Here is a 25,804-nt window from a genome sequence, read left to right on the forward strand (position 1 = left end):
TCTTGAGGAATCGCCACACTGTTTTCGACAGTGGTTGAACTAGTTTACAGTCCCACCAACAGTGTAAAAGTGTTCCTATTTCTCCACATCCTCTCCAGCACCTGTTGTTTCCTGACTTTTTAATGATTGCCATTCTAACTGGTGTGAGATGGTATCTCATTGTGGTTTTAATTTGCATTTCTCTGATTGTGAGTGATGATGAGCATTTTTTCATGTGTCTGTTGGCTGTATGAATGTCTTCTTTTGAGAAGTGTCTGTTCATATCCTTTGCCCACTTTTTGGTGGGGTTGTTTTTTTCTTGTAAAATTGCTTGAGTTCTTTATAGGTTCTGGATATTATCCCTTTGTCAGATGAGTAGATTGCAAACATTTTTTCCCATTCTGTAGGCTGCCTGTTCACTCTGATGGTAGTTTCTTTTGCTGTGCAGAAGCTCTTTAGTTTAATTAGATCCCATTTGTCAATTTTGGCTATTGTTGCCATTGCTTTTGGTGTTTTGGACATGAAGTCCTTGCCCATGCCTATGTCCTGAATGGTATTCCCTAGGTTTTCTTCTGGGGTTTTTATGATTTTAGGTCTAACATTTAAGTCTCTAATCCATCTTGAATTAATTTTCGTATGAGTAAGGAAAGGATCCAGTTTCAGCTTTCTACTTATGGCTAGCCAATTTTCCCAGTGCCATTTATTAAATAGGGAATCCTTTCCCCATGTCTTGTTTTTGTCAGGTTTGTCAAAGATCAGATGGCTGTAGATGTGTGGTATTATTTCTGAGGGCTCTGTTCTGTTCCATTGGTCTATATCTCTGTTTTGGTACCAGTACCATGCTGTTTTGGTTACTGTAGCCTTGTAGTATAGTTTGAAGTCAGGTAACATGATGCCTCAAACTTTGTTCTTTTGGCTTAGGATTGTCTTGGCAATGCAGGTTCTTTTTTGGTTCCATATGAACTTTAAAGCAGTTTTTTCGAATTCTGTGAAGAAAGTCATTGGTAGCTTGATGGAGATGGCATTGAATCTATAAATAACCTTGGGCAGTATGGCCATTTTCACAATATTGATTCTTCCTATTCATGAGCATGGTATGTTCTTCCATTTGTTTGTGTCCTCTTTTACTTTGTTGAGCAGTGGTTTGTAATTCTCCTTAAAGAGGTCCTTCACAACCCTTGTAAGTTGGATTCCTAGGTATTTTATTCTCTTTGACGCTATTGTGAATGGGAGTTCATCCACGATTTGGCTCTCTCTTTGTCTGTTACTGGTGTATAAGAATGCTTGTGACTTTTGCACATTGATTTCGTATCCTGAGACTTTGCTGTAGTTGCTTATCAGCTTAAGGAGATTTTGGGCTGAGATGATGGGGTTTCCTAAATATACAATCATGTCATCTGCAAACAGGGAAAATTTGACTTCTTCTTTTCCTAACCAAATACCCTTGATTTCTTTCTCTTGCCTGATTGCCCTAGCCAGAACTTCCAACACTATGTTGAATAGGAATGGTGAGAGAGGGCATCCCTGTCTTGAGCCAGTTTTCAAAGGGAATGCTTCCAGTTTTTGCCTATTCAGTATGATATTGGCTGTGGGTTTGTCATAAATAGCTCTTATTATATTGAGATATGTTCCATCAATACCGAATTTATTGCGAGTTTTTAGCATGAAGGGCTGTTGAATTTTGTCAAAGGCCTTTTCTGCATCAATTGAGATAATCATGTGGTTTTTGTCTTTGGTTCCGTTTATATGCTGGATTACGTTTATTGACTTGCATATGTTGAACCAGCCTTGCATCCCAGGGAGGAAACCCACTCCATCATAGTGGATAAGCTTTTTGATGTGCTGCTGGATTCGGTTTGCCAGTATTTTATTGAGGATTTTTGCATTGATGTTCATCAGGGATATTGGTCTAAAATTCTCTTTTTTGTGTGTCTCTGTCAGGCTTTGGTATCAGGATGATGTTGGCCTCATAAAATGAATTAGGGAGGATTCCCTCTTTTTCTGTTGATTGGAATAGTTTCAGAAGGAATGGTACCAGCTCCTCCTTGTACCTCTGGTAGAATTTGGCTGTGAATCCATCTGGTCCTGCACTTTTTTGGTTAGTAGGCTATTAATTATTGCCTCAATTTCAGAGCCTGCTATTGGTCTATTCAGGGATTAAACTTCTTCCTGGTTTAGTCTTGGAAGAGTATTAGTGTCCAGGAAATTATACATTTCTTCTAGGTTTTCTAGTTTATTTGTGTAGAGGTGTTTATAGTATTCTCTGATGGTAGTTTGTATTTCTGTGGGGTCGGTGGTGATATCCCCTTTATCATTTTTTATTGTGTCTATTTGATTCTTTTCTCTTTTCTTCTTTATTAGTCTTCCTAGCGGTCTATCAATTTTGTTGATCTTTTCAAAAAACCAGCTCCTGGATTCATTGATTTTTTGGAGGGTTTTTTGTGTCTCTATCTCCTTCAGTTCTGCTCTGATCTTAGTTATTTCTTGCCTTCTGCTAGCTTTCGAATGTGTTTGCTCTTGCTTCTCTAGTTCTTTTAATTGTAATGTTAAGGTGTCAATTTTAGATCTTTCCTGCTTTCTCTTGTGGGCATTTAGTGCTATAAATTTCCTTCTAAAAACTGCTTTAAATGTGTCCCAGAGATTCTGGTATGTTGCATCTTTGTTCTCATTGGTTTCAAAGAACATCTTTATTTCTGCCTTCATTTCGTGATGTACTCAGTAGTCATTCAGGAGCAGGTTGTTCAGTTTCCATGTAGGTGAGTGGTTTTGATTGAGTTTGTTAGTCCTGAGTTCTAGTTTGATTGCATTGTGATCTGAGAGACATTTTATTATAATTTCTGTTCTTTTACATTTGCTGAGGAGTGCTTTACCTGTAACTATGTGGTCAATTTTGGAATAAGCGTGATGTGGTGCTGAGAAGAATGTATATTCTGTTGATTTGGGGTGGAGAGTTCTGTAGATGTCTATTAGGTCCGCTTGGTGCTGAGTTGAATTCAATTCCTGGACATCCTTGTTACCTTTCTGTGTTGTTGATCTGTCTAATGTTGACAGTGGGGTGTTAAAGTCTTCCATTATTATTGTATGGGAGTCTGAGTCTCTTTGTAGGTCTCTAAGGACTTGCTTTATGAATCTGGGTGCTCCTGTATTGGGTGCATATAGATTTAGGATAGCTAGCTCTTCCTGATGAATTGATGCCTTTACCATTATGTAATGGCCTTCTTTGTCTCTTTTGATCTTTGTTGGTTAAGTCTGTTTTATCAGAGACTAGAATTGCAACCCCTGCTCTTTTTTGTTTTCCATTTGCTTGGTAGATCTTCCTCCATCCCTTTATTTTGAGCCTATGTGTGTCTCTGCATGTGAGATGGGTCTCCTGAATACAGCAAACTGATGGATCTTGACTCTTTATCCAATTTGCCAGCTGTGTCTTTTAGTTGGACCATTTAGTCCATTTACATTTAAGGTTAATGTTGTTATGTGTGAACTTGATCCTGTCATTATGATATTAGCTGGTTATTTTGTTTGCTAGTTGATGCAGTTTCTTTGTAGCATCAATGGACTTTACATTTTGACATGTTTTTGCAATGGCTTGTACCTGTTGTTCCTTTCCATGTTTAGTGCTTCCTTCAGGATCTCTTGTAGGGCAGGCATGGTGGTGACAAAATCTCTAAGCATTTGCTTGTGTGTAAAGGATTTTATTTCTCCTTCACTTATGAAACTTAGTTTGGCTGGATATGAAATTCTGGGTTGAAAATTCTTTTCTTTAAGAATGTTGAATATTGGCCCCCACTCTCTTCTGGCTTGTAGAGTTTCTGCCGAGAGATCTGCTCTTAGTCTGATGGGCTTCCCTTTGTGGGTAACCCGACCTTTCTCTCTGGCTGCCCTTAACATTTTTTCCTTCATTTCAACTTTGGTGAATCTGGCAATTATGTGTCTTGGAGTTGCTCATCTCTTTGTGGCATTCTCTGTGTTTCCTGAATTTGAATGCTGACCTGCCTTACTAATTTGGGGAAGTTTTCTTGGATGATATCCTGCAGAGTGTTTTGCAACTTGGTTCCATTTTCCCTGTCACTTTCAGGCACACCAATCAGACATAGATTTGGTCTTTTCACATAATCCCATATTTCTTGGAGGCTTTGTTCATTTCTTTTTACTCTTTTTTCTCTACACTTCTCTTCTCACTTCATTTCATTCATTTGATCTTCATACGCTGATACTCTTTCTTCCAGTTGATCAAGTCGGTTACTGAAACTTGTGCATTTGTCACATAGTTCTTGTGTTATGGTTTTCATCTCTATCAGTTCTTTTAAGGACTTCTCTACATTGGTTATTCTAGTTAGCCGTTCGTCAAATCTGTTTTCAACATTTTTAATTTCTTTGTGCTGGTTATATAGTTCCTTCTTTAGCTCTGAGAAGTTTGATCGACTGAAGCCTTCTTCTCTCAACTCGTGAAAGTCATTCTCCATCCAGCTTTGTTGCGTTGCTGGCAATGAGCTGCGTTCCTTTGGAGGGGGAGATGCACTCTGATTTTTTTGAATTTCCTGCTTTTCTGCACTGCTTTTTCCCCATCTTTGTGGTTTTATCTCCCTTTGGTCTGTGATGATAGTGACATACTGATGGGGTTTTGGTGTAGGTGTCCTTTCTGTTTGTTAGTTTTCCTTCTAACAGTCAGGACCCTCAGCTGCAGGTCTGTTGGAGTTTGCTTGAGGTCCACTCCAGACCCTGTTTGCCTGGGTATCAGCAGCGGAGGCTGCAGAAGATAGAATATTGCTGAACAGTGAGTGTTGCTGTCTGATTCTTGCTCTGGAAGCTTCGTCTCTGGGGTGTACCCCACCGTGTGAGGTGTGAAGTGGCAGTCTGCACCTAGTGGGGGATGTCTCCCAGTTAGGCTACTCAGGGGTCAGGGACCCACTTGAGCAGGCAGTCTGTCCATTCTCAGATCTCAGTCTCCGTGCTGGGAGATCCATAGCTCTCTGCAAAGCTGTCAGGGACATTTACCTCTGCTGAGGTTTCTGCTGCTTTTTGTTTAGCTATGCCCTGTCCCCAGAGGTGGAGTCTACAGAGGCAGGCCGGCCTCCTTGAGCTGTGTTGGGCTCCTCCCAATTCAAGCTTCCCCGTGGCTTTGTTTACCTACTTAAGCCTCAGCAATGGTGGGTGCCCCTCCCCCAGCGTCGCTGCCACCTTGCAGTTAGATCTCAGACTGCTGTGCTAGTGATGAGGGAGGCTCCGTGGGCGTGGGACCCTCTGGGCCAGGTGTGGGATATAATCTCCTTTTGTGCCGTTTGCTAAGACCCTTGGTAAAGCACAGTATTAGGGTGGGAGTTACCTGATTATCCAGGTGTTGTGTGTCTCAATTTCCTTTGGCTAGGAAAAGGAATTCCCTTCCCACTGCGCTTCCCAGGTGAGGTGATGCCTCTCCCTGCTTCAGCTCTTGCTGGTCGGGCTGCACCTGCGGACCAGCGCCAACTTCCGACATGCCCCAGTGAGATGAACCAAGTACCTCTGTTGAAAATGCAGACGTCACTCATCTTCTGTGTCACTCACACTGGGAGCTGGAGGCTGGAGCTGTTCCTATTCGGCCATCTTGGGTGCGCTCATATTTTCCATTTTAAATCAACCTTCTAGCTTATTTTCTAGCTACTATAGTGTCCTCTAAAACATAAATGTGCACATTTCCTGTTCACCAGTCCCTGAATTCTACTCTAGAGTTTATCTAAACAAAGAGCATTAGTAGCCTATTTTCATGTCTTTGTATAATCTCACTTTATGAGATATGTAGTCATATAAATGTGTCCAGTCCTACTTGCTATGTTTCTCTTCCATGAAGACTGTATATATAGAGATCTCTATGGAACAGAACTCCATCAAGTATTTCTAGCACTGCGGGTTGTTTTCTCTTTTAAAATAAATAAAAATATGTGAACTGGTCGATGGAGCATTATTTTTCAAATGTTCTCCTTTTCATCTTGAAACAAATAATGGGTAACATTTTATAGAGAACATGATGAGACATGGTCTATGTAAAATTATATTACTTATCTTTATTAAACAGATCTAACTTTCTGTAAGTGCTTATATATTACAGTAAACAAAATCGAAAGTCTTTTAGGCTTTTTTTCTGGGATAGTACTATTTTTGTGATAATAATTTACAAGTTATCAGAACAATTCTAGCTACAAAATTGCAACTATTGTGTGTGATGGTAGAATAAAAACTTTATTTTGAGATATTGAAAGGAGACTCTAATAAAATAAAGTCAACTTTTAAAACTCCATTCTCACAAATTTTTTATGTTTTTTTTAAAAGATTGGCTACTTAAATATGTTTGACTTTCTTAAGTGAATGTAAAAACACATTATTAATGATTGCTAAAGAGTAGGTATCAGTATGATACATATAATTTATTAATCTTATAGAAGGGATTTTGAGTGGGAGTAAAGAAATATTTGTGAAATAGAAAAAAAATGAGAATTCATGAAAGGTATGCTAAAAATTCTTCAGCTGAAAACTTAAAGTCTATAACAGACTAAACACATTCCAAACGCCTCTGTATATTACATATGGATGCTATCTCTCAGCATGTGGATACTTGATACATTTATTAGGAAAGATTTGTGTTGTGCTTTCGGTGCAAAACTATAAAAATATGTTATAAAGGTAAGGGCAATAATTTTCAGTGCTAAGCAAAATTTGAATCTCTGTTTATAAAAGTCTTTAAAAGCAGTATTATAAACCTAGAGTGCAAATGCTTTTGGTTTAGTCTTCCTCAAATACCTAAAAATGCACTATAAATTCTGTTATTATATAAAACTTATTGCTTTTTGTCTATTGAAAGCCATTCAACTTTCTCTGTCAACCAAGCATTTTATATTCAGACCTTGTAATGCATACCTATATATACCACCATATACACATATTTATATGAATGTTCATATCCTCACATATATGGAGATGAATCATTTAATACTGTATTATCACTCTAAGATTTGTTTTGTTTTTAGCTTTTATTCCAAGCCTCTGACATAATCTGCTTGACTGAGCAAGTTTTACATATATCAGCAATATCTGGGTAAAACTCATTTGAAATTTATTATCAGATTTGAAATTTCATCATATTCCATAAATGCTGAAAACTGGTATGCTCTTTTTTGCATTTCTTAATGATAATAGGCTTGCAAAGAAAACACATTAAAAATCAACCTAATCCACTGATGAGAATATATTTAATGTATTTATTTTAGATTACTGATAATTTAGGGAATACTTCATGCAGAGTGAATTCATTATACATTTTGCTTAATGCTGTTCTCAGCTTTCCAGCAAGAAGCCAAAATTTCACCGTTTTCATGTTGGAGCAGAAAGCATTTGTAGCAGCTGTAGCTCTTAATTTGACATCTAGTTTCAGGTCATTTTCATGTAAATAGGAAACAATGGAGACCTGCTTACAATTTCCATAACGTGGATGTTTGCTTCAACTTTATTATTTTCTTCTGACAATTATATTTTCTCCCTGGGATTAAAGGAACCAGTAATCATTCACAGTTATTATTTTTCATCTTTATGAAAACTTGGTAGTTCTACTCTTTATTACTCAAAAGCTCCCAGTGCCTTCCATATTTCAGTCATACACACAATCTATTAATGTTTCTAGTTCATCCTTTCCTTAATCTGGGGTAGGTTAGGCAGGTCAGGTTTTCTATTTCTTTCTATAATACATTTTCTTCAGGCTTTGCAACCTCTTTTTCTACCTTTAAAAAAATATAGGAGGTGAAAATTTGGAATTATTCTCTTGAATATAACTGATGTTTTATTGAAAAGCAAGTTTGAGTTTTGATTTATATTGCTTTGAACATGCCCATATGTATTACCAACTGTGGCTTCACAGCCATTATAACATGTAATTCTGTGCTTTCTCTAATAAGTATTTTATTTCATTTTTCCTCTGTTCCAGAGAAGAAGCCTACTTTATGCTGAAGCATCAATGTGCTTTCTTCTGTGTTTTGTATGATCTGTACAGTAATTTTCAAGTGTGTTTCAATGGGGAAAATTTTAATTTTTGTGTACCTCTTTTAAAATATGTTGACTTATGCAGATTAAGTTAAGTAGGAAGGTATTTTTGTAGGTAGTCATTTCCATTTGTTCCTCTTCTAGGAGTAAAAATAAGAAATCAGAGAGCCTTTTAAACATTTTGTTTTCTGGATCATCTGAACATACCAATAAATTATGTATTCTTTTGACTTAGTCTCTGCTGTTGAAGTTATATTAGTTGATATAATCTGAGTGGGGTGTGTGTGTGTGTGTGTGTGTGTGTGTGTGCGTGCGTGTTTTAGATGTGCCTTCTCTGTTTTTTAGGAGACACTCATTTGTGCTCTTGTTTTTTTCTGTCCCAGTGATATGACAAGAACAGTGGAGATTTCTGGGGAAGGAGGCCCATTGGGAATACATGTAGTGCCCTTCTTTTCATCTCTGAGTGGAAGGTAAGATGTTTTTCTCATTCTAGAAGCTCGTGCTAATGAAAACCCTGATTTGAGCTCCTTTTCCCAAATATTTTTCAGAAGGAGATTAAATGTGAATTCTGTTATTCAAATGGATACCTCAAGACATACTTTTGTTGGCCACTTAAGTGTTGGAAACAAAAGACAATAATTGACTTTAGGATGTAATGGGGGAAAAAATCAGCCACAGTTTCTCCATTTACAATTAATTATGAAATACTTCCTTAAAGTATCCTTGTCAGTGACATATAGTAAACAGATTCTTGGCAAAGATATTAACATATTGTTAGACAAATGTTGCAACTGAATTTTTTTTATATTCCAGAATATGCTTCAACAAGTGAGTATAATAATTCTAAATTGGTATATCCTGTTATTCCTCAAGTATGTAGCATTTAGAATAATAAATATTCTAACATTTTAAGTAGCTGTATCTGATGCTGTGTATGTATGATGGCTTTACAGAAGCAACGTGTCATCATGCTGTATTTTCCTAAAATATAATTTAGTCAATTAAAAATAATTTACCACATCTTTTTGGAATTTTTAACACATTATGTTGCTAAATCCACACTGGTAAAAATGGCATTGTAGATTGAATCAACACTTCTTGAAATTTACATCTGTCTAACTGGATTTAAAGACTGTTCTCTTGATGGAAATTAAAGTATGTGCCTCAGAGTTCATAATAGCCCTGTTAAAACAATTGTACTGAACTTGTTTTAAATATTATGTCACTTTGTAATAAAACGACCACATTTAGCACTAGACTGATATTGACAAGGGTTGTCAGAAACTTAAAATCAGTTTTTCACCAACGTGACATGATTGCAGTTAATTTACTGAATTTATTTTCTTAAAAACATCATTGAAAAGGGGGGATTCCTTATTTTAGTTTAGGATCTCACAGATGAGACAAGTCAGTTGATTTCCCAAGGTCACACAAAATCCAGCTCCCCTAACTTCTCACTTCATTGTTCTTTCAAGAAATAAAATTTTCCCAAAGGTTATATAGTATTAATTTAGTGATTCTGAATATTTATCCAATTCAGTCTGCCCTATAGCAAAAAGAACAGATTTAGTCATGGTATTTGGGTTGGCATCACATTGAGCAGGTAGCCATCTGCTACCTGTAATTGCGAAGTCATCACCTTTTTTTTTTTTTTTGCAAATGACATCTGATGCCAAGCTCTCACTGGAATGAATGTTCCCAAAAAGAAATGAACCAAAAAGCTAGCAGCTCTTATTGTCTCGTTTCCTGTATGTGCTAATAAGTGTGTTTATAAATGTTATGGGTTATGGCATAGGACAAACTGAGGTTGTTTTTGATAGATAGGGTGAATATTTACTCGGTTGTCATGAGAAATTCTAATAACTTTTGGCAGAAGTATACTAACAGAGCTTTGTGAACTACCAGAGCTGTTAAATGACCAGGCTCTTTAGTTTAATGATGCTGGGATAGAACACAAGATCTTCCCAATTTCCAAAAATGAGAAAATATACAGTGTGACAGTCGCTATACTTCATTTTCAATAGTTCAGAAAACAAGCTGATCCTATAGCTCAGAAATCACATTCTCTCACTTCAAACGAGGGAAATACACTAAGCTTTATTGATTCCCTCCCTCCCCCTTCCTGGTTCTGATTCCTAGCACAAACCTTGTAGAATAGAAGAAAGAGTACTGGACGTGGTTTCAGAACTATTGGATTTGAATCCCACTGTTCTTTTTTATAACCTTGATCAAGTCCCCTAAACTTGCCTCTTTTGAGTACCTACTTTACATCAAGGTTATGGTGATTAAATAACATTAAAAATGTGAAAGTTCCTTGTAAACCACATAATGTATGAATGTGTAAATCATCAGTATGATGATTATTTTGGCTAAAACCAAAAAGCCTGATTCAGAAATGCAGTTTTATTATAAGTTCATGGTTAACTGTTCAGTAACTTGGTGAAATAGTTCTATTATTTTTTTTGCTATCCACCAGTATTATAGAAAGGAAATTTAATTAAAAAACATTAAAAATGCTATGGAAGTGGAGACATGAGCCAATAAAAGTTAAGAAGTAATGAGTACAGGCTGAAACAGCATACTTAACTCAACCCATGTGTCTAGATGAAACTGCGTATAGAGCATGTCAGACAAGTGTCTGACTTCATAATGCCATATGGTTTCACTGTGTGAGCACAGGGGCTTCGTTAAGGTCATAGTGCTATACTTTGCTCTTAATTTCCTTCCATTTATTGGTTTGTGCCATTATTTTAAATTGGAATTTACATTTAATTTTTTACTAAGATTACTGTAATTGACTTTGCCTCCTATTTTTTTTTTCTTTTAGAAAACTGTTGCCACACCTGTTGTTGAATAAGAAACCTAATCTAAGTTAGATCATCCTAAGTAAATTATGGTGGCTGCTCTACTAGATAAAGCCTCAATGAATCCATTAGATAGCATCGCAGAGGGATGCTGAATGCTGCTTGTATTGAGGGCCATTGGCTTTCCCAGTAAAAACAAAACAAACAAAAAAACTCCAAAGTTCTTGCAACTAAAACACAACTTAATTTTATTCATATTTTAAAAATCAATGTGTTTTTTTGTGAATTAAAAACATAAATTAATTTGTTTCAGTACAGATAGCATAATAGGCCTCAGTTTCATAGGGAAGACAGCTAAACAGGAGAGAGAACAAGGGCTGAATGAAAGCTAATAAAGACTGTGCGAAGAGATATTCAAACAAAAATACTAAGCTGGTGAAGTCACAGGCTGTGTGACATTGGGGAAAGAACAGGAAAGGGGCAAGGAGAAGATGTTGGTGCCTAAATGATGATTAGAAGAGCAAAAAGAATTGTTACCCCTCTAGTTCTGTGAGGCTGTGGATTTCAGCATCCTTTATCACTGCTCATTAATGCAAATTAACTGGTTAGTCTCAGCCTATAACTTCTTGACAGCATTAATCTTTGAATTCTGTGAGTCTTGGTCCCAAATGAGACAGCTACCACAGCCCACCAGTTTAGGGCAAAGAGGATAATGAGGTATTGTTTTCTGAGCCTTCTCATAGTGGTCTGGATGAAATCAAACTGGAGGGAATCTATCCCTTCCATGGAGCAGAGAGGGCAGAAGTGGTTTGTTGCCAGGGACCAAACTAATAAAATCAGTCAGTTTTACATTATACCGAAATTACCTCTGACACATGGGTTTTACAGTTGGGCTTATTCTGTCAATAAATTTTTCATGGAAAGTTAGATTATTTAGATCAGTGAGGTTCACATAGCATACTCCAGCTGTAATATGCCAGCTAAATTGCAACCCAGTGGCCCGAAAGAATTAATTCATCTCCCAAAATGTGAAATTAAATCCTAGGGAGTAACATTACATGACTGATGATGTACTGAATTAAATTAAAGGAAGACTTGAATGCTTGTTAAAAAAAAATATCACTTACATAAACAAGTGTATAACCACATGTGAGCCTCCTAATGGATCAAGTTATTGTGAATCCACCCTAACAGAAATCCAAAATGTGGACTCTTAGGATGCTGTTTAATTTAGGGGAAAAAAAAAACAACACAATTTTTATCTATTATTTTAATGTGTCAAATAGTTCCATTTTTAATACTGTGTTTCAAGATTAAAGTAACACAGAATATGATTAATTTGCTAACCTACTAGAACTAGGAAATGAACCACAAGACCCCACCGCACACTTGTTCCTATAACCCTGAGCCTTCCCTGCAATAGATGGCGTGACTGCTTGCTGTTCTCTCTCCTGCAGCAGCATGCTGTATTCATTTAACATTTTCGAAGTAGAGACCCAAATATCACTGCTATGCCTGTTGAGGTCTTGAGAAGATGGGAGCTCATTAAGGGGGCAGAGGCTCAACTCCGTGGCCACTCCAAACAGAAGGACTGCTTTCTCTGATACTTGCATTATAGATTGCCCTTTTCTATGGCTGACCCTGTTATTTACACATAAAATGTGCTCATGTTTTATTTAGATTTGAAATTTAATGTGAAGGTATTTTGTAATAGCACACATGGTTTTTATACAAAAGAGAGTGACAAAGTAGAAAAACAAGAGGATTGATAAAGCATAGATCACAGTTTCTCCAAACCTAGCAGACTCCTCTTGCAGGACATATCTACCTTTCTTACTCTGGGACACAGCTAAGCCCTGTCATATCACAAAGAGAAGGGAAATCCCACAAATGAGAAATAATGAAAATACGTATAAGTTCCATTTCTTATGGTTTTTGGTTTAGTTTTGGTTTATGTATATAACAGAATTGTGTACGAATGTACACACACGCACACACAATTTTAATTCTTATGGCTATAGTTCTCTTCCTTCTTTCCTTCTCTTCCAACCCCCTCCTGATTCTAAGCTACAACCACAAAAATCCGGAAGCCCCTTTGTATCCTCTCTAATTTAGCCTCTTCTTGGTTGAAATTTCAGACAACTCTTCCCAAAGCCTGCCTTCATCATGTCGCTGCCCTGTTTGGAAGCAGGGGCTACTGGATGCCCCCCTCCAGGTCCATCAGATTAAATTCATTGACTGTTCAAAGCCTTTGTGTGTGGCACTGGTCTCCCATCTAGTTAGCTCTCATATTTTTGAAGACTCTAGGCTTGTTAATGTCTTTAGTTTTTGGACTTCAGCTGTACCCCAAATGTATACTGAAGTTACCTGGTCCTGGCCCTACAGCTTTGTCTCAGACTCCTCCATCCTGAGCACACAGAAAACGCCCAACACATACTTGATTTGGTAGCACCAACAAATGGGATCCAGCTTCCTTCTAAACTGAGTAATATGATCTGAGCTTAAATGTTTGTTTACTTCTTAAAATGCAAATTATTAGAATAGGTAGTAAGAATGCAAAACAATTACTGTGAATACCCTAATGCTCTCCCACTGCAAAACATCACGTTGCTGTGTTGGCACTAACTCAGACTTACTTATTATAGTCAGGTTTGATGCCCTTCTCCAAACCACAAGTCTTTGGTGTCAACTCCACTAAACTAGCCTTTCAATAAGTTTACTGCAAGCATGAGAAATGAAGTCTCAGATTGATGTTAGTACTTATGCATATTTATCTAGAAGGGCTTTTTGTCCTGTAGTGAGTTTTGGCTTTTTTGGATTAGGGATTAAAATAACAAACAGTTGCCTGAATATGAAGTATAATTTCTTTTGTAAATAGAAATCAATAGTATTTCTGAACAGTTGCAAGTGGAGAAATAATTAGCATTTATTATTCAGTAATTATGTTTCAATCTAAATTTTGCATTTAGGATTCTAGGACTCTTCATCCGAGGCATAGAAGAAAACAGCAGGTCCAAGCGGGAGGGACTATTTCACGAAAATGAATGTATTGTAAAAATCAACAGTGTGGATCTCGTAGACAAAACGTTTGCTCAGTAAGCATTTTTTCATTGTTTTATTTACTCTATTGATCCCTAGCATGGTTATAATCATTACTGAACTCATTATGATCAAAATAGTAGGTAGAATTTCTAGTCACTTCCCTTTGAACGATCCAGGACATCCATTTTCAAATGCTTCTAATGTTTTAGCCTACTCAAAGGTGGCCCACACATGTCTCTGGCAGGTCTGAGAATGCTAAACTACAGAATATCACAAGCCTTCCTGCCTGGCTGTCTTTACTGGGGCGTCGTTCAACGGGTTTGTTTTTCTTGCGCTATGGGTCAGTTAAACTGGTATTTAATGGCTCTTTTCACAGACTGTTAGTTCAGCTTATTAATTAACTTACTTTGTGTCAGCAGTCTTCCTTAAGCTAAAAAATCTGTGAGAGATGTCTGAGGACTCACTGAATCATAGAAACAAACAGAAAAAAATAAAATTAAAATACTATCTCTTGGCCAGGTGCAGTGACTCACACCTGTAATCCCAGCACTTTGGGGGGTCGAGGTGGGTGGATCATGAGGTCAGGAGATCAAGACCAGCCTGGCCAAAATGATAAAACCCCATCTCTACTAAACATGCAAAAAAAAATTAGGCAGGCTTGGTGGTACGCACCTGTAATCCCAGCTACTCAGGAGGCTGAGGCAGGATAATCGCTGGAACCTGGGAGACGGAGGTTGCAGTGAGCTGAGATTGTGCCTTTGCACTCCACCCTAGGCAACAGGGAAAGACTCCATCTTCAAAATGAATAAATAAATTAAAAAATACTGTCTCGCTCAAGAAATCATCTCTCTGCATGTGAAAATGTTAAGGGAATGGCTTCCTGTACCCATGAATTAGAGTGTATAGTAATCTGATGCATATTTTTTTAATGTATGTTGGCATTGCAGTGGGATTCTGGACCAAAGGACTAAGTACTAATAATCCTTGGGAATCATCACCACCCTCTTGTTTCTGACCAAAACAGCTCCTAATACATCTTCTCTCTGGGCATTAGTTGTCAATATTGTATGTGTGCATGTGGACAAAGATGAGTGGTTGTGGGTAGAGGAAGAGTGGGTACTGGCTGCTAAGTATGAAAAGAAGTGAGACCTTAGAAGAATCTATTGTGTTAAAATAATGATAGGCAAAACTATAATTATTATTAGTAATAATCTTTTAATATACTACTGTGCTTTTTCACAAGGACTTGATAATTATGCAAAGCAGTCATTACTTCTATTTTATAGAGGTGGAAAGTGAGACTCATAAAAATTTTGTATAGAGTTAGTATGGAGTAGAAACTGATTCCTATGCTAGCAAAAACAACAGGGGAACTGACCACAGGAGTTAGGTGGCCTATGGGAAATCTTCCTTCTCCTCTAACAATTTGCGGAATTAAGCACTTCAGAAAGGGGGTTACGGGATAGAGTTTGAGGAATCAGATTGCAGTCGGGGTTATGATTAGTTATTATGTGCTATGGCTGCTAGGAACAGAGACCTGAAATAAGAGTAGCTGAAACAAGATTAACATTAATTTTTCCTAACAACAAGCAAGCGTGGAAGAGGGCACTCGCACTCCATAGTTACTGCGGCAGCTGCACAGCTATCAGCGGGTCAGGCGGCTTCCATTTTCTGCTTTCATCTTGCCATGTGGCTACTATCGTTCAGTGGAAAAATGGGCACAAGATGGCTGCTGAGTTGCCTCAGTCACCTCTGAGTTTCAGGAAATAAGGAAGAGAAACAGGAGAACAATGAAAGTTTTTATCTCTCTACTGAATCAGCCTCTTCTAAAGAGCTTTCCTTTAATGCCTTCATTTATATCTTCTGGGCAAGAAAGACTGGGAAAAGTAGTCATTTGAACTGGGCACAGGGCATCTAGAGGCATGAGGAAGAAGGGGAGAAAATGTTATAAGAAGTTTGAGGAAGAACACAAAGTGCTAAGTCATAAAAGTGGAAAACATAGTTGCTCTATGTGAGACTAACAGGAAGGGTGCATGTTGGATTGAGATTCCACTGAGACATTTAGGCACAGGCAAGGCACCTGCCAAAATGTCTTCATGAGCAAACATGGGTGTCAAACTTGAACTTGTGTAACACAACCCATGTTAGAAAAGATCTGTACTTTAGAAGGATGTCCTAAAAGAAACCTAACTAATGATCTGGTCCAAAATATCAAATTATTTTGTTTTTTATATTCACTGTGGTAATCACTTCTGGTTAGATTTTCATCTTTAGAAACGTGTAAAAGCTGTGGGTCATTGGACAAATTATTTCATCTCTCTGAGCCTCAACTTCCATGTCTGTGAAATGAAAGCTAGTTATACTTACCTAACATGCTTGTTAAATTAGAGAAGGATGCATGGTAATAATGCATGTATAACTCGGTGCAGGGGCACTGAGTGGGCAAGTAGTAAGTGGTAACTAGTATGTAGTTGGCAAGGTCATTCTGTTAGGAATATTGATCATGTCTCCTATGATTATCCACTGTGTTGCTCTTGGTTGCCATCCTGCTGGGGTATTTTAGAAGATGCTGCACCTCAAAGCAGGGTCATCATACATTTATCAACTCTCTTTCCAGGGCTCAGGATGTCTTCCGACAGGCAATGAAATCCCCAAGCGTGCTCCTCCACGTGCTTCCTCCGCAAAACCGTGAACAGTATGAAAAATCAGTCATTGGACCTCTTAACATTTTTGGTAACAATGATGGCGTTTTGAAAACCAAAGCGCTGCCTCCTGTCCATGGAAAATCGGGACTAAAGACAGCAAATCTCACAGGAGCTGAAAGTCCTGAAACAGATGCATCAACTTGCCTGCAACAAAACAAGAGTCCGCGAGTACCAAGGCTAGGAGGAAAACCATCCTCTCCCTCACTCTCCCCTCTCATGGGATTTGGCAGCAAGAAAAATGCAAAGAAAATTAAGATTGACCTAAAGAAAGGTAATTATTAAATTATGCCTAATAGCATTCTATTATTGTAACATGTAAAATTGGTTAAGAGAAATGCATTAAGGCTAATTTAGTTAATTCTCCCTTCATTTAATTGTATCAAAGAATAGATTTCAGTGTATACTTAGGTAACTTAAATTTCTTGAAATTGTACTTTTTTATTCTTTTCTTCAGAGCTTATAGATTATTTTAAAGAGGAAAATAATAAAGACATTTTGGGGAGTGGAAAGGATCATTGCAAACCTGATATCAACAGAGCAATATTGTATTACAACTTAACACTAAATAGGCACGAAAATTCAGTTGTCCCTTTTCAGAGCACAATTAGTGATTCTTGAAGCATCCTTTAGGCCATGTCCAAAAAGCGTATTGTTTTTCTAAGACAGTCTTATAACAACAAATTTTACTCCTCAGAAAGCAAATAGGTAATGTTTACTAATTTCTCTGATTCAACATCGCAAACATTTATTTAAAACATACCTAATTTCAAAAGCATGTACAATCTTTCCTTTATTCATCTTTTTCAAGTTTTCTATCCATTTCAAGCACAGATCAGTGAGAAGAGATCATGTGTGTACATGCATATTTATGCAGTATTATACACACATACATAAGCATTCATGCGCTTCTGTGCTTTTGTTCATTTTGTAACCTCTGCTTGATATTCCCTTCCCCCATTGCAACCTTCTGAAATTCTGTGTTTTTCAGGACAGTTCAAAAGAAACCAAGATCTTATAGATTCTTGTCTGAATTAATAGAGAATTTATGGTCACAAGGTAGTTTTAGAAAAACTATAAAAGTCTTTCGGAAACAAATAATGTATCTTTAATTAGGATATGAAAACAATTCTGGAAAGATTCTCTGATCAAAACTTCATTCACCTATAAGAATTCTATTCTGGGAATAAAATGCATTGACTAGTACATATAAAAATACTTCAGTGTACTTATCAATCAGTTTTTTTATTTAAATGCCTCAGTTGTATTTTTTGTTCAAATGATCCAGCTATGTGGAAGACACAGATTTGGGTGCTTTGGGTATAGAAAAATGAATCAGACACAGAATCACCTTAAAAATGTATTACAAAGCCTTGAATGCAAAAATGAAAGATACGACATCACATCTGTACTTTAGCAAGATTAATCTGACAGCAAAAAGATACACTGAAGACAAGGCCAAACAACAAAGGTTAAGTAAAGGGTGCATTGCATCTGTCTAAAGGTGGAAACATACTAGGCATGCCTTAATAAATGACTGGTTGTAGGAAGGAAAAAAGAGAAGAATTACAGTGATTGCTGAAGTTTTTCAGCCAGATCAAGTTGCATAATGGAGATGTCATTGCTAGAAATTAGAATTTTAAGTAGATGAGGATATTTGAAAAGGTCAGAATCTGGATTGGAGAGGGAGGTACGTAGTGAAGTTTGAAATGTGCATGATGACTTCTAGGAAGCTGACATCAGAAACAGACATTAGAGCCATAAAGATGTAGGTCTGTTTCACTGGAAGATATATTTGGATGCAGGAGCTGGCCAAGGCAGGGAGTCTAGGGGACAAATTGGTCCAGGACAGATCCTTGGGGAACATCTATGGCTTCATGGCAGGATAATGGCTAAGATTTAGAGAGAATGATGGATGTGATGTGATCAAAGATAGGAAAATAATCAGAAAATAAAGACATGAAAACCAAAGAGAGAGTCAATTTCAAGAAAATGGTGGGAATCATCAAAGCTAGACCAACGGAGATGGTCATGGGTAGCTCACTGGTGATGGAAGCTGGAAGAAGCAGTAAGATGGAAGTAAGGATCCTTCAGGGTAGAGAAATCTGAGCATACCTTTAGACTGAGTAAAAAATACATGAGAAGGGAGAAATTGGAGATGCAAGAGGACAGGACAGGAGCAGCAAGATGCTTGCTGACCAGACAGTGGGATGCAGCAGTACGGGGAATTGAGCCACAAGTAGAGGGCTCAGCCACAGGTTGTCCAGCTCATTTAAGAGGCTAACAGAACTTAAGTCAAATGGCCTTTTGCTTCTCAGAAAGTATGAAGTCAGGTTATGGTTTATTGAGAAATCAATCTCCTGGGCATCTGGATAACATGTGCATTTCTTCTAGAACCTGAATAAGCCAAAGTGTTACACATCTGGATTGGGCCCTAAGTTCACTTTGATACCGTCATGGCCTGTCAGGAACTATAATCTGCATTTGAAACCCAAATGTCTCAGAATGTAAATATTTTGCTGATTCTATATTAGTCTAAATTAGGTAGATCTTACTGTAAAATTGAATATAATATTACTCAGATGACTATACATTTTCCTGTTCTTATACGCTAGGCCCTGAAGGACTTGGTTTCACTGTGGTTACCAGAGACTCTTCCATACATGGTCCTGGTCCCATTTTTGTAAAAAACATTTTACCAAAGGGAGCAGCAATAAAAGATGGCCGCCTACAATCAGGGGACAGAATTTTGGAGGTAAGAATTGGAATTAATAGTTGTATGAAAATATTTCTTGGCATTTAAATAATGCCATTTAATTGCATTGAAATATATGTAAATATATTAATATTTTTATTTTGAGCCTAATATATATTAAAAATTATTACTTATAGACAAGATAAGAACTTTAAGTATAGAACTGGTTAATGAGGAGTCTAACTTTGTAAATCCCTAGTAAGGTCAGTGATATGGGGCCAAATGATAATGAAAACCATTTCTGATCTTACCTCTCTTACTTCTACCTCTTAGGTCCCTGTGAAATTTGGATTGAATCTAAGAATTCAACATGTATTCATTTAGGGCTGAAAAGTGAAAAAGTCTTTATAATAGTCTTTTCAAACTTGGCCAGGACAAGCCAGAGTATCTCAGGTCATTCTGTGCTTTGTCCGTATCTCTATCATCTGTGCTAGGATAGCAATGAAAACAGCTGTAAGGGATTTTGCAGAGAGATATGTTTGGGATACCAAAAGCAAGAGGGTGGCTGTTTGTTTTCATTTATTTTTGTCTGAGGACATTATTGTCTTGATAATTATATATTGTCCATTTACCTTTGAAGCAATCATCTTCATTAGAAGCAACACTTTTGCTTTTCATATTGTTCTAGATCATGAAAGAAGATGCACCAAATGACTAATGTAGCTCCAAATTAGAATTTCCAGTAATCTATGATAATCTGGTGACTATAATTTTCTAAATACATTTAAAAACTGCAGGATTCTATCGCTAGATTCGTATTTGCAGAGAAATTTACCTTGTGATCATGGTTCGCTCTGCTTGTTGAATTAGGCAGAAAATGGCACTAAGTAAGCCTTTGAAATCTGCCTTCTACTTTAAGCAGAATCATTTTCTGGTATCTATCAGTCCAGTTTCCCCACATAAAAATCTGATGTCTTAGGAAAAACTGCTGATATTAATTACTGATTCTGAGTTCATCCAGCATCATAATGATGATGCATTATGGGAAACATTGTTGGTTTTTGCCCACGTATTTAGTTTTTATCTTTTCAGAGCTTCCTCAAGTATGGGAGCCCATTTGCTTCTTGTTTTCAAAACTATGTAGTGTAGAAGGAGATAACAAGTACTGTGATTGTGGCTGCTTATATGATTTTATTCATTAGGTAAATGGGAGAGATGTCACCGGAAGAACCCAGGAAGAGCTTGTGGCCATGCTCAGGAGCACCAAGCAGGGGGAGACAGCATCGCTGGTCATTGCCCGCCAAGAAGGACATTTTCTGCCCCGAGAGTTGGTAATGTTCAGATCTCAATCTCACTGAATTTTTAATGCCAAGCTTAATACACTCAATGAACTCATTATAGCTGAGAAACGAGTTCTAAGTCACAGACTTCATTCATAACCAAAGTTGAATCACACTCAGGGTATTTTACCCCATTTGGGGTATCACACTTTTAGGACATTGACACAGCCAGTGGGTATATGTAAGCAGTGCTTCCAGGGCACAGATTCAAACACCTTCAGCAATAAGCAATGATCCAACAGTATGCCACTAATTCAATAAAATATATATTGAATATGTGATGTGTGCTAAGCCCTAGGCAAAACACAGTCAGCAAAATAATTTGTGGACCTACTTTAATGAAGTTTACAGTCTAACAGGAAATAAAAAGATAGCCAGGTGTTCAAAATGGCGATGAAGATTATGAAGGGAAGATGCAGAGTGCCATGATAACATAAAACAAGGGTATTTAACCTATTCTTGAGGGCTGGGATTGACATCTTGAGAAAGATGAGTTCAAAAGCCTTATTAAAAATGTATACCCTTAGACCTAGTAACTAGACTTCAAGTAATCTGTCCTAAACTGATGATCAAAGATGTGGAAAAAATTCATGTACATTGATTTTTTCCCCTAAAGTCCTATCTATTGTAGTGATATATTGGGTCCTGTATAACCATAAGGCATTGGTTAGATAAATAACTAGATAGCTTGCCAGTGAAATATAGAAGTACTTAAAATGGTTTCTGTAAAAAATTGATGATAGCATGAGAAATGTTCATAATCGAATACTTTATTTAAAAGTAGGATATAAAATTATGTGTGCAGTATCATCAAATTACATTTTAAAACTTGTTAACAACTAGAAGAAGATACATCTGGGATATCAGTTATGAGAGGTTTTCATTTTCTTTTTTTACAATAAATACATATTATTTATTTTATTGAAATTGTGCTTTTAAGAAGGCTATAGAAAATTCAAAAGGGGGCCAGGTGCAGTGGCTCACACCTGTAATCCCAGCACTTTGGGAGGTCGAGACAGGTGGATCACCTGAGGTCAGGAGTTCGAAACCTGACCAATATGGTGAAACCCCATCTCTACTAAAAAATACAAAAAGTAGCCGGGCACGGTGGCATGTGCCTGTAGTCCCAGCTACTTAGGAGACTGAGACAGGAGAATCACTTGAACCTGGGAAGCAGAGGTTGCAGTGAGCCAAGATTGCGCCAGTGCACTCCAGCCTGGGCAACAGAACAAGACTCTGTCTCAAAAAAAAAAAAAAAAGAAAATTCAAAAGGGATTTTATAGCTAATAACAAATAGAAACAAATGTGATAAAAGGACTCGTATTTATTCCTTGTTATGTCCTTTGAATCTGTGTAAGAATTGACAAAGGCACATGTAGGTTCCCAGAGTTAGGTTATCAGAACAGTAAGGATTAGTTGACAGAACTGATGATATTTCACTTGAAGAAGAAAAATATTAGGAGACAGGACAATTATTATCAGATATGTAAAGAGTTATTGTATGGATTGGAAGGTAGACCTAATCTGTTTCTTCAGACAGTCTGTACTCATTAATCAACGTATGCATTAACTCAACCACTTACTAAGCATCTGCTGTGTACAAAGTTGGAGGTTCTGCGGATACAAAAATAGTTAAGACTCACTCCCTGCCCTCATTGAGCTTGTTCCAAAACAAATGGTTGGAAGAGGATAATGTTATGAGAACTTTAATGGACCTGTCCAAGAAGGAAATGGGTTAGATAGAATATTTAAACAGAGCTTGCCTCGCCAGCTGTCTAAGATGCTCTAGAAAAAGTTTCCTGATTGAGGTTAAATAAGACTACACAAGCTCTAAGTTGTCTCTCTGATCCTACCGTTCTGTTACATATATTTATATTTATGTTTGAGTCTACAACCTTGTCAAATCACCTGTCTTATATATTAATGCTCCTTAATACCTGCCAAAAGGATCACTTACCTCCAAGTTTCCTTGGCATGGAATTTTCTTTCTCCCTTTCCTTCTCTTTCCCATCATCTTACCCATTTTTTCCCTTTCCTTATTGTATACTCTGGGGAGATCCGTAATAAAATAGGGAAAATAAGAAAAAAAAAGTCATCAGAGTCATGCAGATACAGTCCCCAATTCCATTCCTCTACTTGACTCCTCCATACCCAACCGTTTGAAAGGTAGAATCCTGAATGTTTGTCTCATCTCCTCATACTTACTAGAGAAATTATGCAGAAACTTGGAGTCTGGATTTTTTTTTTCTAAAATACAGATGGATTTTTCTTTCAATCTGTTATTTATCCAAAGACCTCGATCTTTCTCTACAAGGGTCAAAGTGAAAAGAAACAATAAAAAAGGGGGCAGTGTGTGTATGCACAGCAAGAAGCCATTTCATTTCTTGTCTGATATTTAGGTTGCTAGAAATAAAAACTCTCCAAAATTCTCAGTGGAACTATGTGCTTGTTTCTGAGATAGGAGAGCAAAGAAAGAAGTTTTGACTGTGTATTCCATTGAACTGTAGTCCTGAAAGAAATAAAACCCTGCATAAAAACAGAAATATTTCAGCTAGCCACTTAGCATGCAGAAGAACCCAACAACAGAACTCCAACTGGGAACTTAAACCCTTGAGCCTGCAGTTTCTGTCTAGTAGTTCCTTATACCCTTCTCCCATATGACCTCTAGAATTTTTAACCCCACAGTTAATACCTTCTTCCTAGAAGCTTTGCCCCTCCCCCAGGTAAGGGATGCTGATTTATCCCAGTTTAAAACTCTGAATTCATTCCCCATCAAAGACAATTACATCTTACGTTAGCAACTGGAATAACATTTAACATGGTCTCTGGAGTTCAAATCCCAGAATTCAACTTCTGTATCTACCACTTACTAGCTGTGTGATGTAGATCAGTTTGGAACATGACTCAGAGGCTGTTTCCTCATCTATATTGTGAGAATTGTTGTGAAGATTAAATGAGATAATACAGACAAAGCTCGTAGCATAGTTTCTGACTAATCGTAAGTTCTGAAAATATGCTAGCTATAATTTTTTTTCTAATAAAAGACCACTTCTGTAGTAGTGTAAATACAATTCTATACTCTAGATATATTACAGGGTAGATAGATTTGTGCAGGCTTGCCTGGAATTAACCACTATTTTTGAACAATGATTGTTTTATTTTTTATTATTTCATAATGTATTCTGGGATCCAAAATACTGAATTACAAGCATTTTTATAACCAATCAAATTGATAAGGGAGGCAGCTGTATGTATTATTTTACTCTCATTTAATGGAATTTAGTGAAATTTGATTTCTATCCCAGAATGACATAGGCCAAGTCCACCAGGGAGCGTATTAAGTTAACTGTGCAACTGTGAGATTATGAGTGCAAGCAAATTATTTCTTCTCATTGTTTCTAGTTCTATACTAAATTTAGAGGGTATATGCTTAATATTCATTCCTTTAGAACTTTCTAGCAAATATCTAGACTCTCAAATATAGTTGACAGTCAACCATCCAAATAATGTGGAATTTTCTTTATCACGATAGCAAAGCAAGGGCCTTTGAGGTGTATAAGCACCCAAGTCGTGTGGACCCACAGTCTTCGTATTGAAGAAATAAGGAAAGGCACTCTTTTTCCAGCCCAAATCCCTGCCTCGAATGCCAAGAGGCAAGAACCTTGCAGGAAGTTTAAAGAGATGTGATGTTTGGCACGTGCTGGGCTATTTCAGTGGGAATTACTTCATAGTGTGGCATGCACTGGCCTGTTTGAAAGGGCAAAATAAAGAAGTGTGTTATGTGACACATCTTTGTGTTTTCCTTTCAAAAACTTCAAGATGATATCACTTTGGTCTCTTCTTCCTTATCATGATTGATGTACACACTTGACTTTCCATTGAAAATCTGGCAGGATGAAGGAAGGACAGCACTTCCTACTTTTGTCTTGTTCTATCTCCTTTGAGGAAAACAAACTGTGTTTATTGTTTTCCTGTTCTAAGAAACTGTCCTCTTTTGTTAAGCGTTGCTGTTCTGCGAGCTCTGTACCTTCTTAACAGCACTGCCCTGCCTAGTTTCTGACACTTCAGTCTTCCTTACTTCCTTGTTCTCGTTAGCTTCTTGTAAAGTCTTAAAACTTAAGCTAAGGGAGCGTGTGGTCAGCAGTTAATCAGGAAGTCCCAATATAGAATCGTCTCTTGGATGTGACTCTGTTATTCCAAAGACCATGGTATCCATTTCCTGGTCATTTCGCCTGACCTGCCACCTAAAAGAACTGTGCTGAACTCCTACATTCTAGTTTGCGTCGTTCTTCCTGAGCAATTGATTAACATCACAAGTTTAACAACACATTCAGCCAACCTTCTTTCCATCTGGGGCAGACCGGGTTGAAAATCAAGTGAGAAGAATTTATATAATAACATTACAACTATTTAGCTGTTTCTAGTATCTTTACCAAAAGAATGGTGTTTCAAAGGTAATCTTTCCAGAATCCCATTCTGAAAGATCCTTTGGTGTCCTCACCCCCTGACTGGGTGAGAGTTTACTGAAGAGGTGTTCACATAAGGAACATTTTTGCAGAAGGTGCTTTGAGATTAGTTTTGGTAATAGATTTAGAATCTGAAGGCTAAACTGCTCTGTCTGTGTCTACAATTGAAATGAAAACTATGCTAGTTAATCAGTTGGTGGTTTGGTCAGTTCTGTAAGAGATGTGATCTACAAGTTCTTTTCTATCTCTGATACCTGAAGTTCTTTCTTATGCTAAATGTCAGATAAAACCATATTTCCACTTAAGAAAGCTCCTGAAAAACTGAAGTTTTTCTGTTAATTTCATGGCTTCATTTCTTTAAGAGCTAGAGAGAGAAGGAGAAAGTTATTCTCTATGTATGTGTGTATACATGTGCATGTATGTGCATGCCTTCTTTTTTTATTGGGTAGAAAGGAAGATTCTGTCCTTTCTTTGTTAACTTCTTTAACATTTCATTTTCTGACCTGCTGCCTTATTTCTAAATCATCCTGAAAATCACAGCAACCCGTGGTGGGTAAAATGTGCTAAAAAAATTTCAAATGTATTTATAATTTCTACCTGCCAAATTTGCCTGCTATTTGATATTTGATGCTGGCCTCTGCAAGTGAGATTAACTACACTTCAAGCAAGCAAGTTTCTCCTGCCTGGTATGATTGAAAACCAAAAGTTAGCCATGTTTGTCATGCTGCTTTGACCTTCACTTAGGAATATTGCTTTTGCTGAGAAAAAATGA

The 25,804-nt window shown here is 37.2% G+C and overlaps 1 protein-coding gene across 4 annotated transcripts in view; it reads left to right on the top strand.

Moving 5' to 3' along the window:
- PARD3B (par-3 family cell polarity regulator beta) overlaps window positions 1–25,804 on the top strand; it is a 1,097,854-nt gene that overhangs the window by 569,129 nt on the left and 502,921 nt on the right. For all 4 annotated transcript variants that reach the window (XM_025404986.1, XM_025404990.1, XM_025404989.1 and 1 more), the window contains exons 6-10: window positions 8,367–8,453; window positions 13,757–13,882; window positions 16,447–16,805; window positions 19,147–19,286; window positions 20,429–20,557. In XM_025404986.1, coding sequence (XP_025260771.1) covers window positions 8,367–8,453; window positions 13,757–13,882; window positions 16,447–16,805; window positions 19,147–19,286; window positions 20,429–20,557 — 841 coding nt within the window. The remainder of the gene's footprint in view (window positions 1–8,366; window positions 8,454–13,756; window positions 13,883–16,446; window positions 16,806–19,146; window positions 19,287–20,428; window positions 20,558–25,804) is intronic.

The sequence above is a fragment of the Theropithecus gelada genome, chromosome 12 (assembly GCF_003255815.1).
Source record: "Theropithecus gelada isolate Dixy chromosome 12, Tgel_1.0, whole genome shotgun sequence".
In the NCBI taxonomy this organism is placed as follows: domain Eukaryota; kingdom Metazoa; phylum Chordata; class Mammalia; order Primates; family Cercopithecidae; genus Theropithecus; species Theropithecus gelada.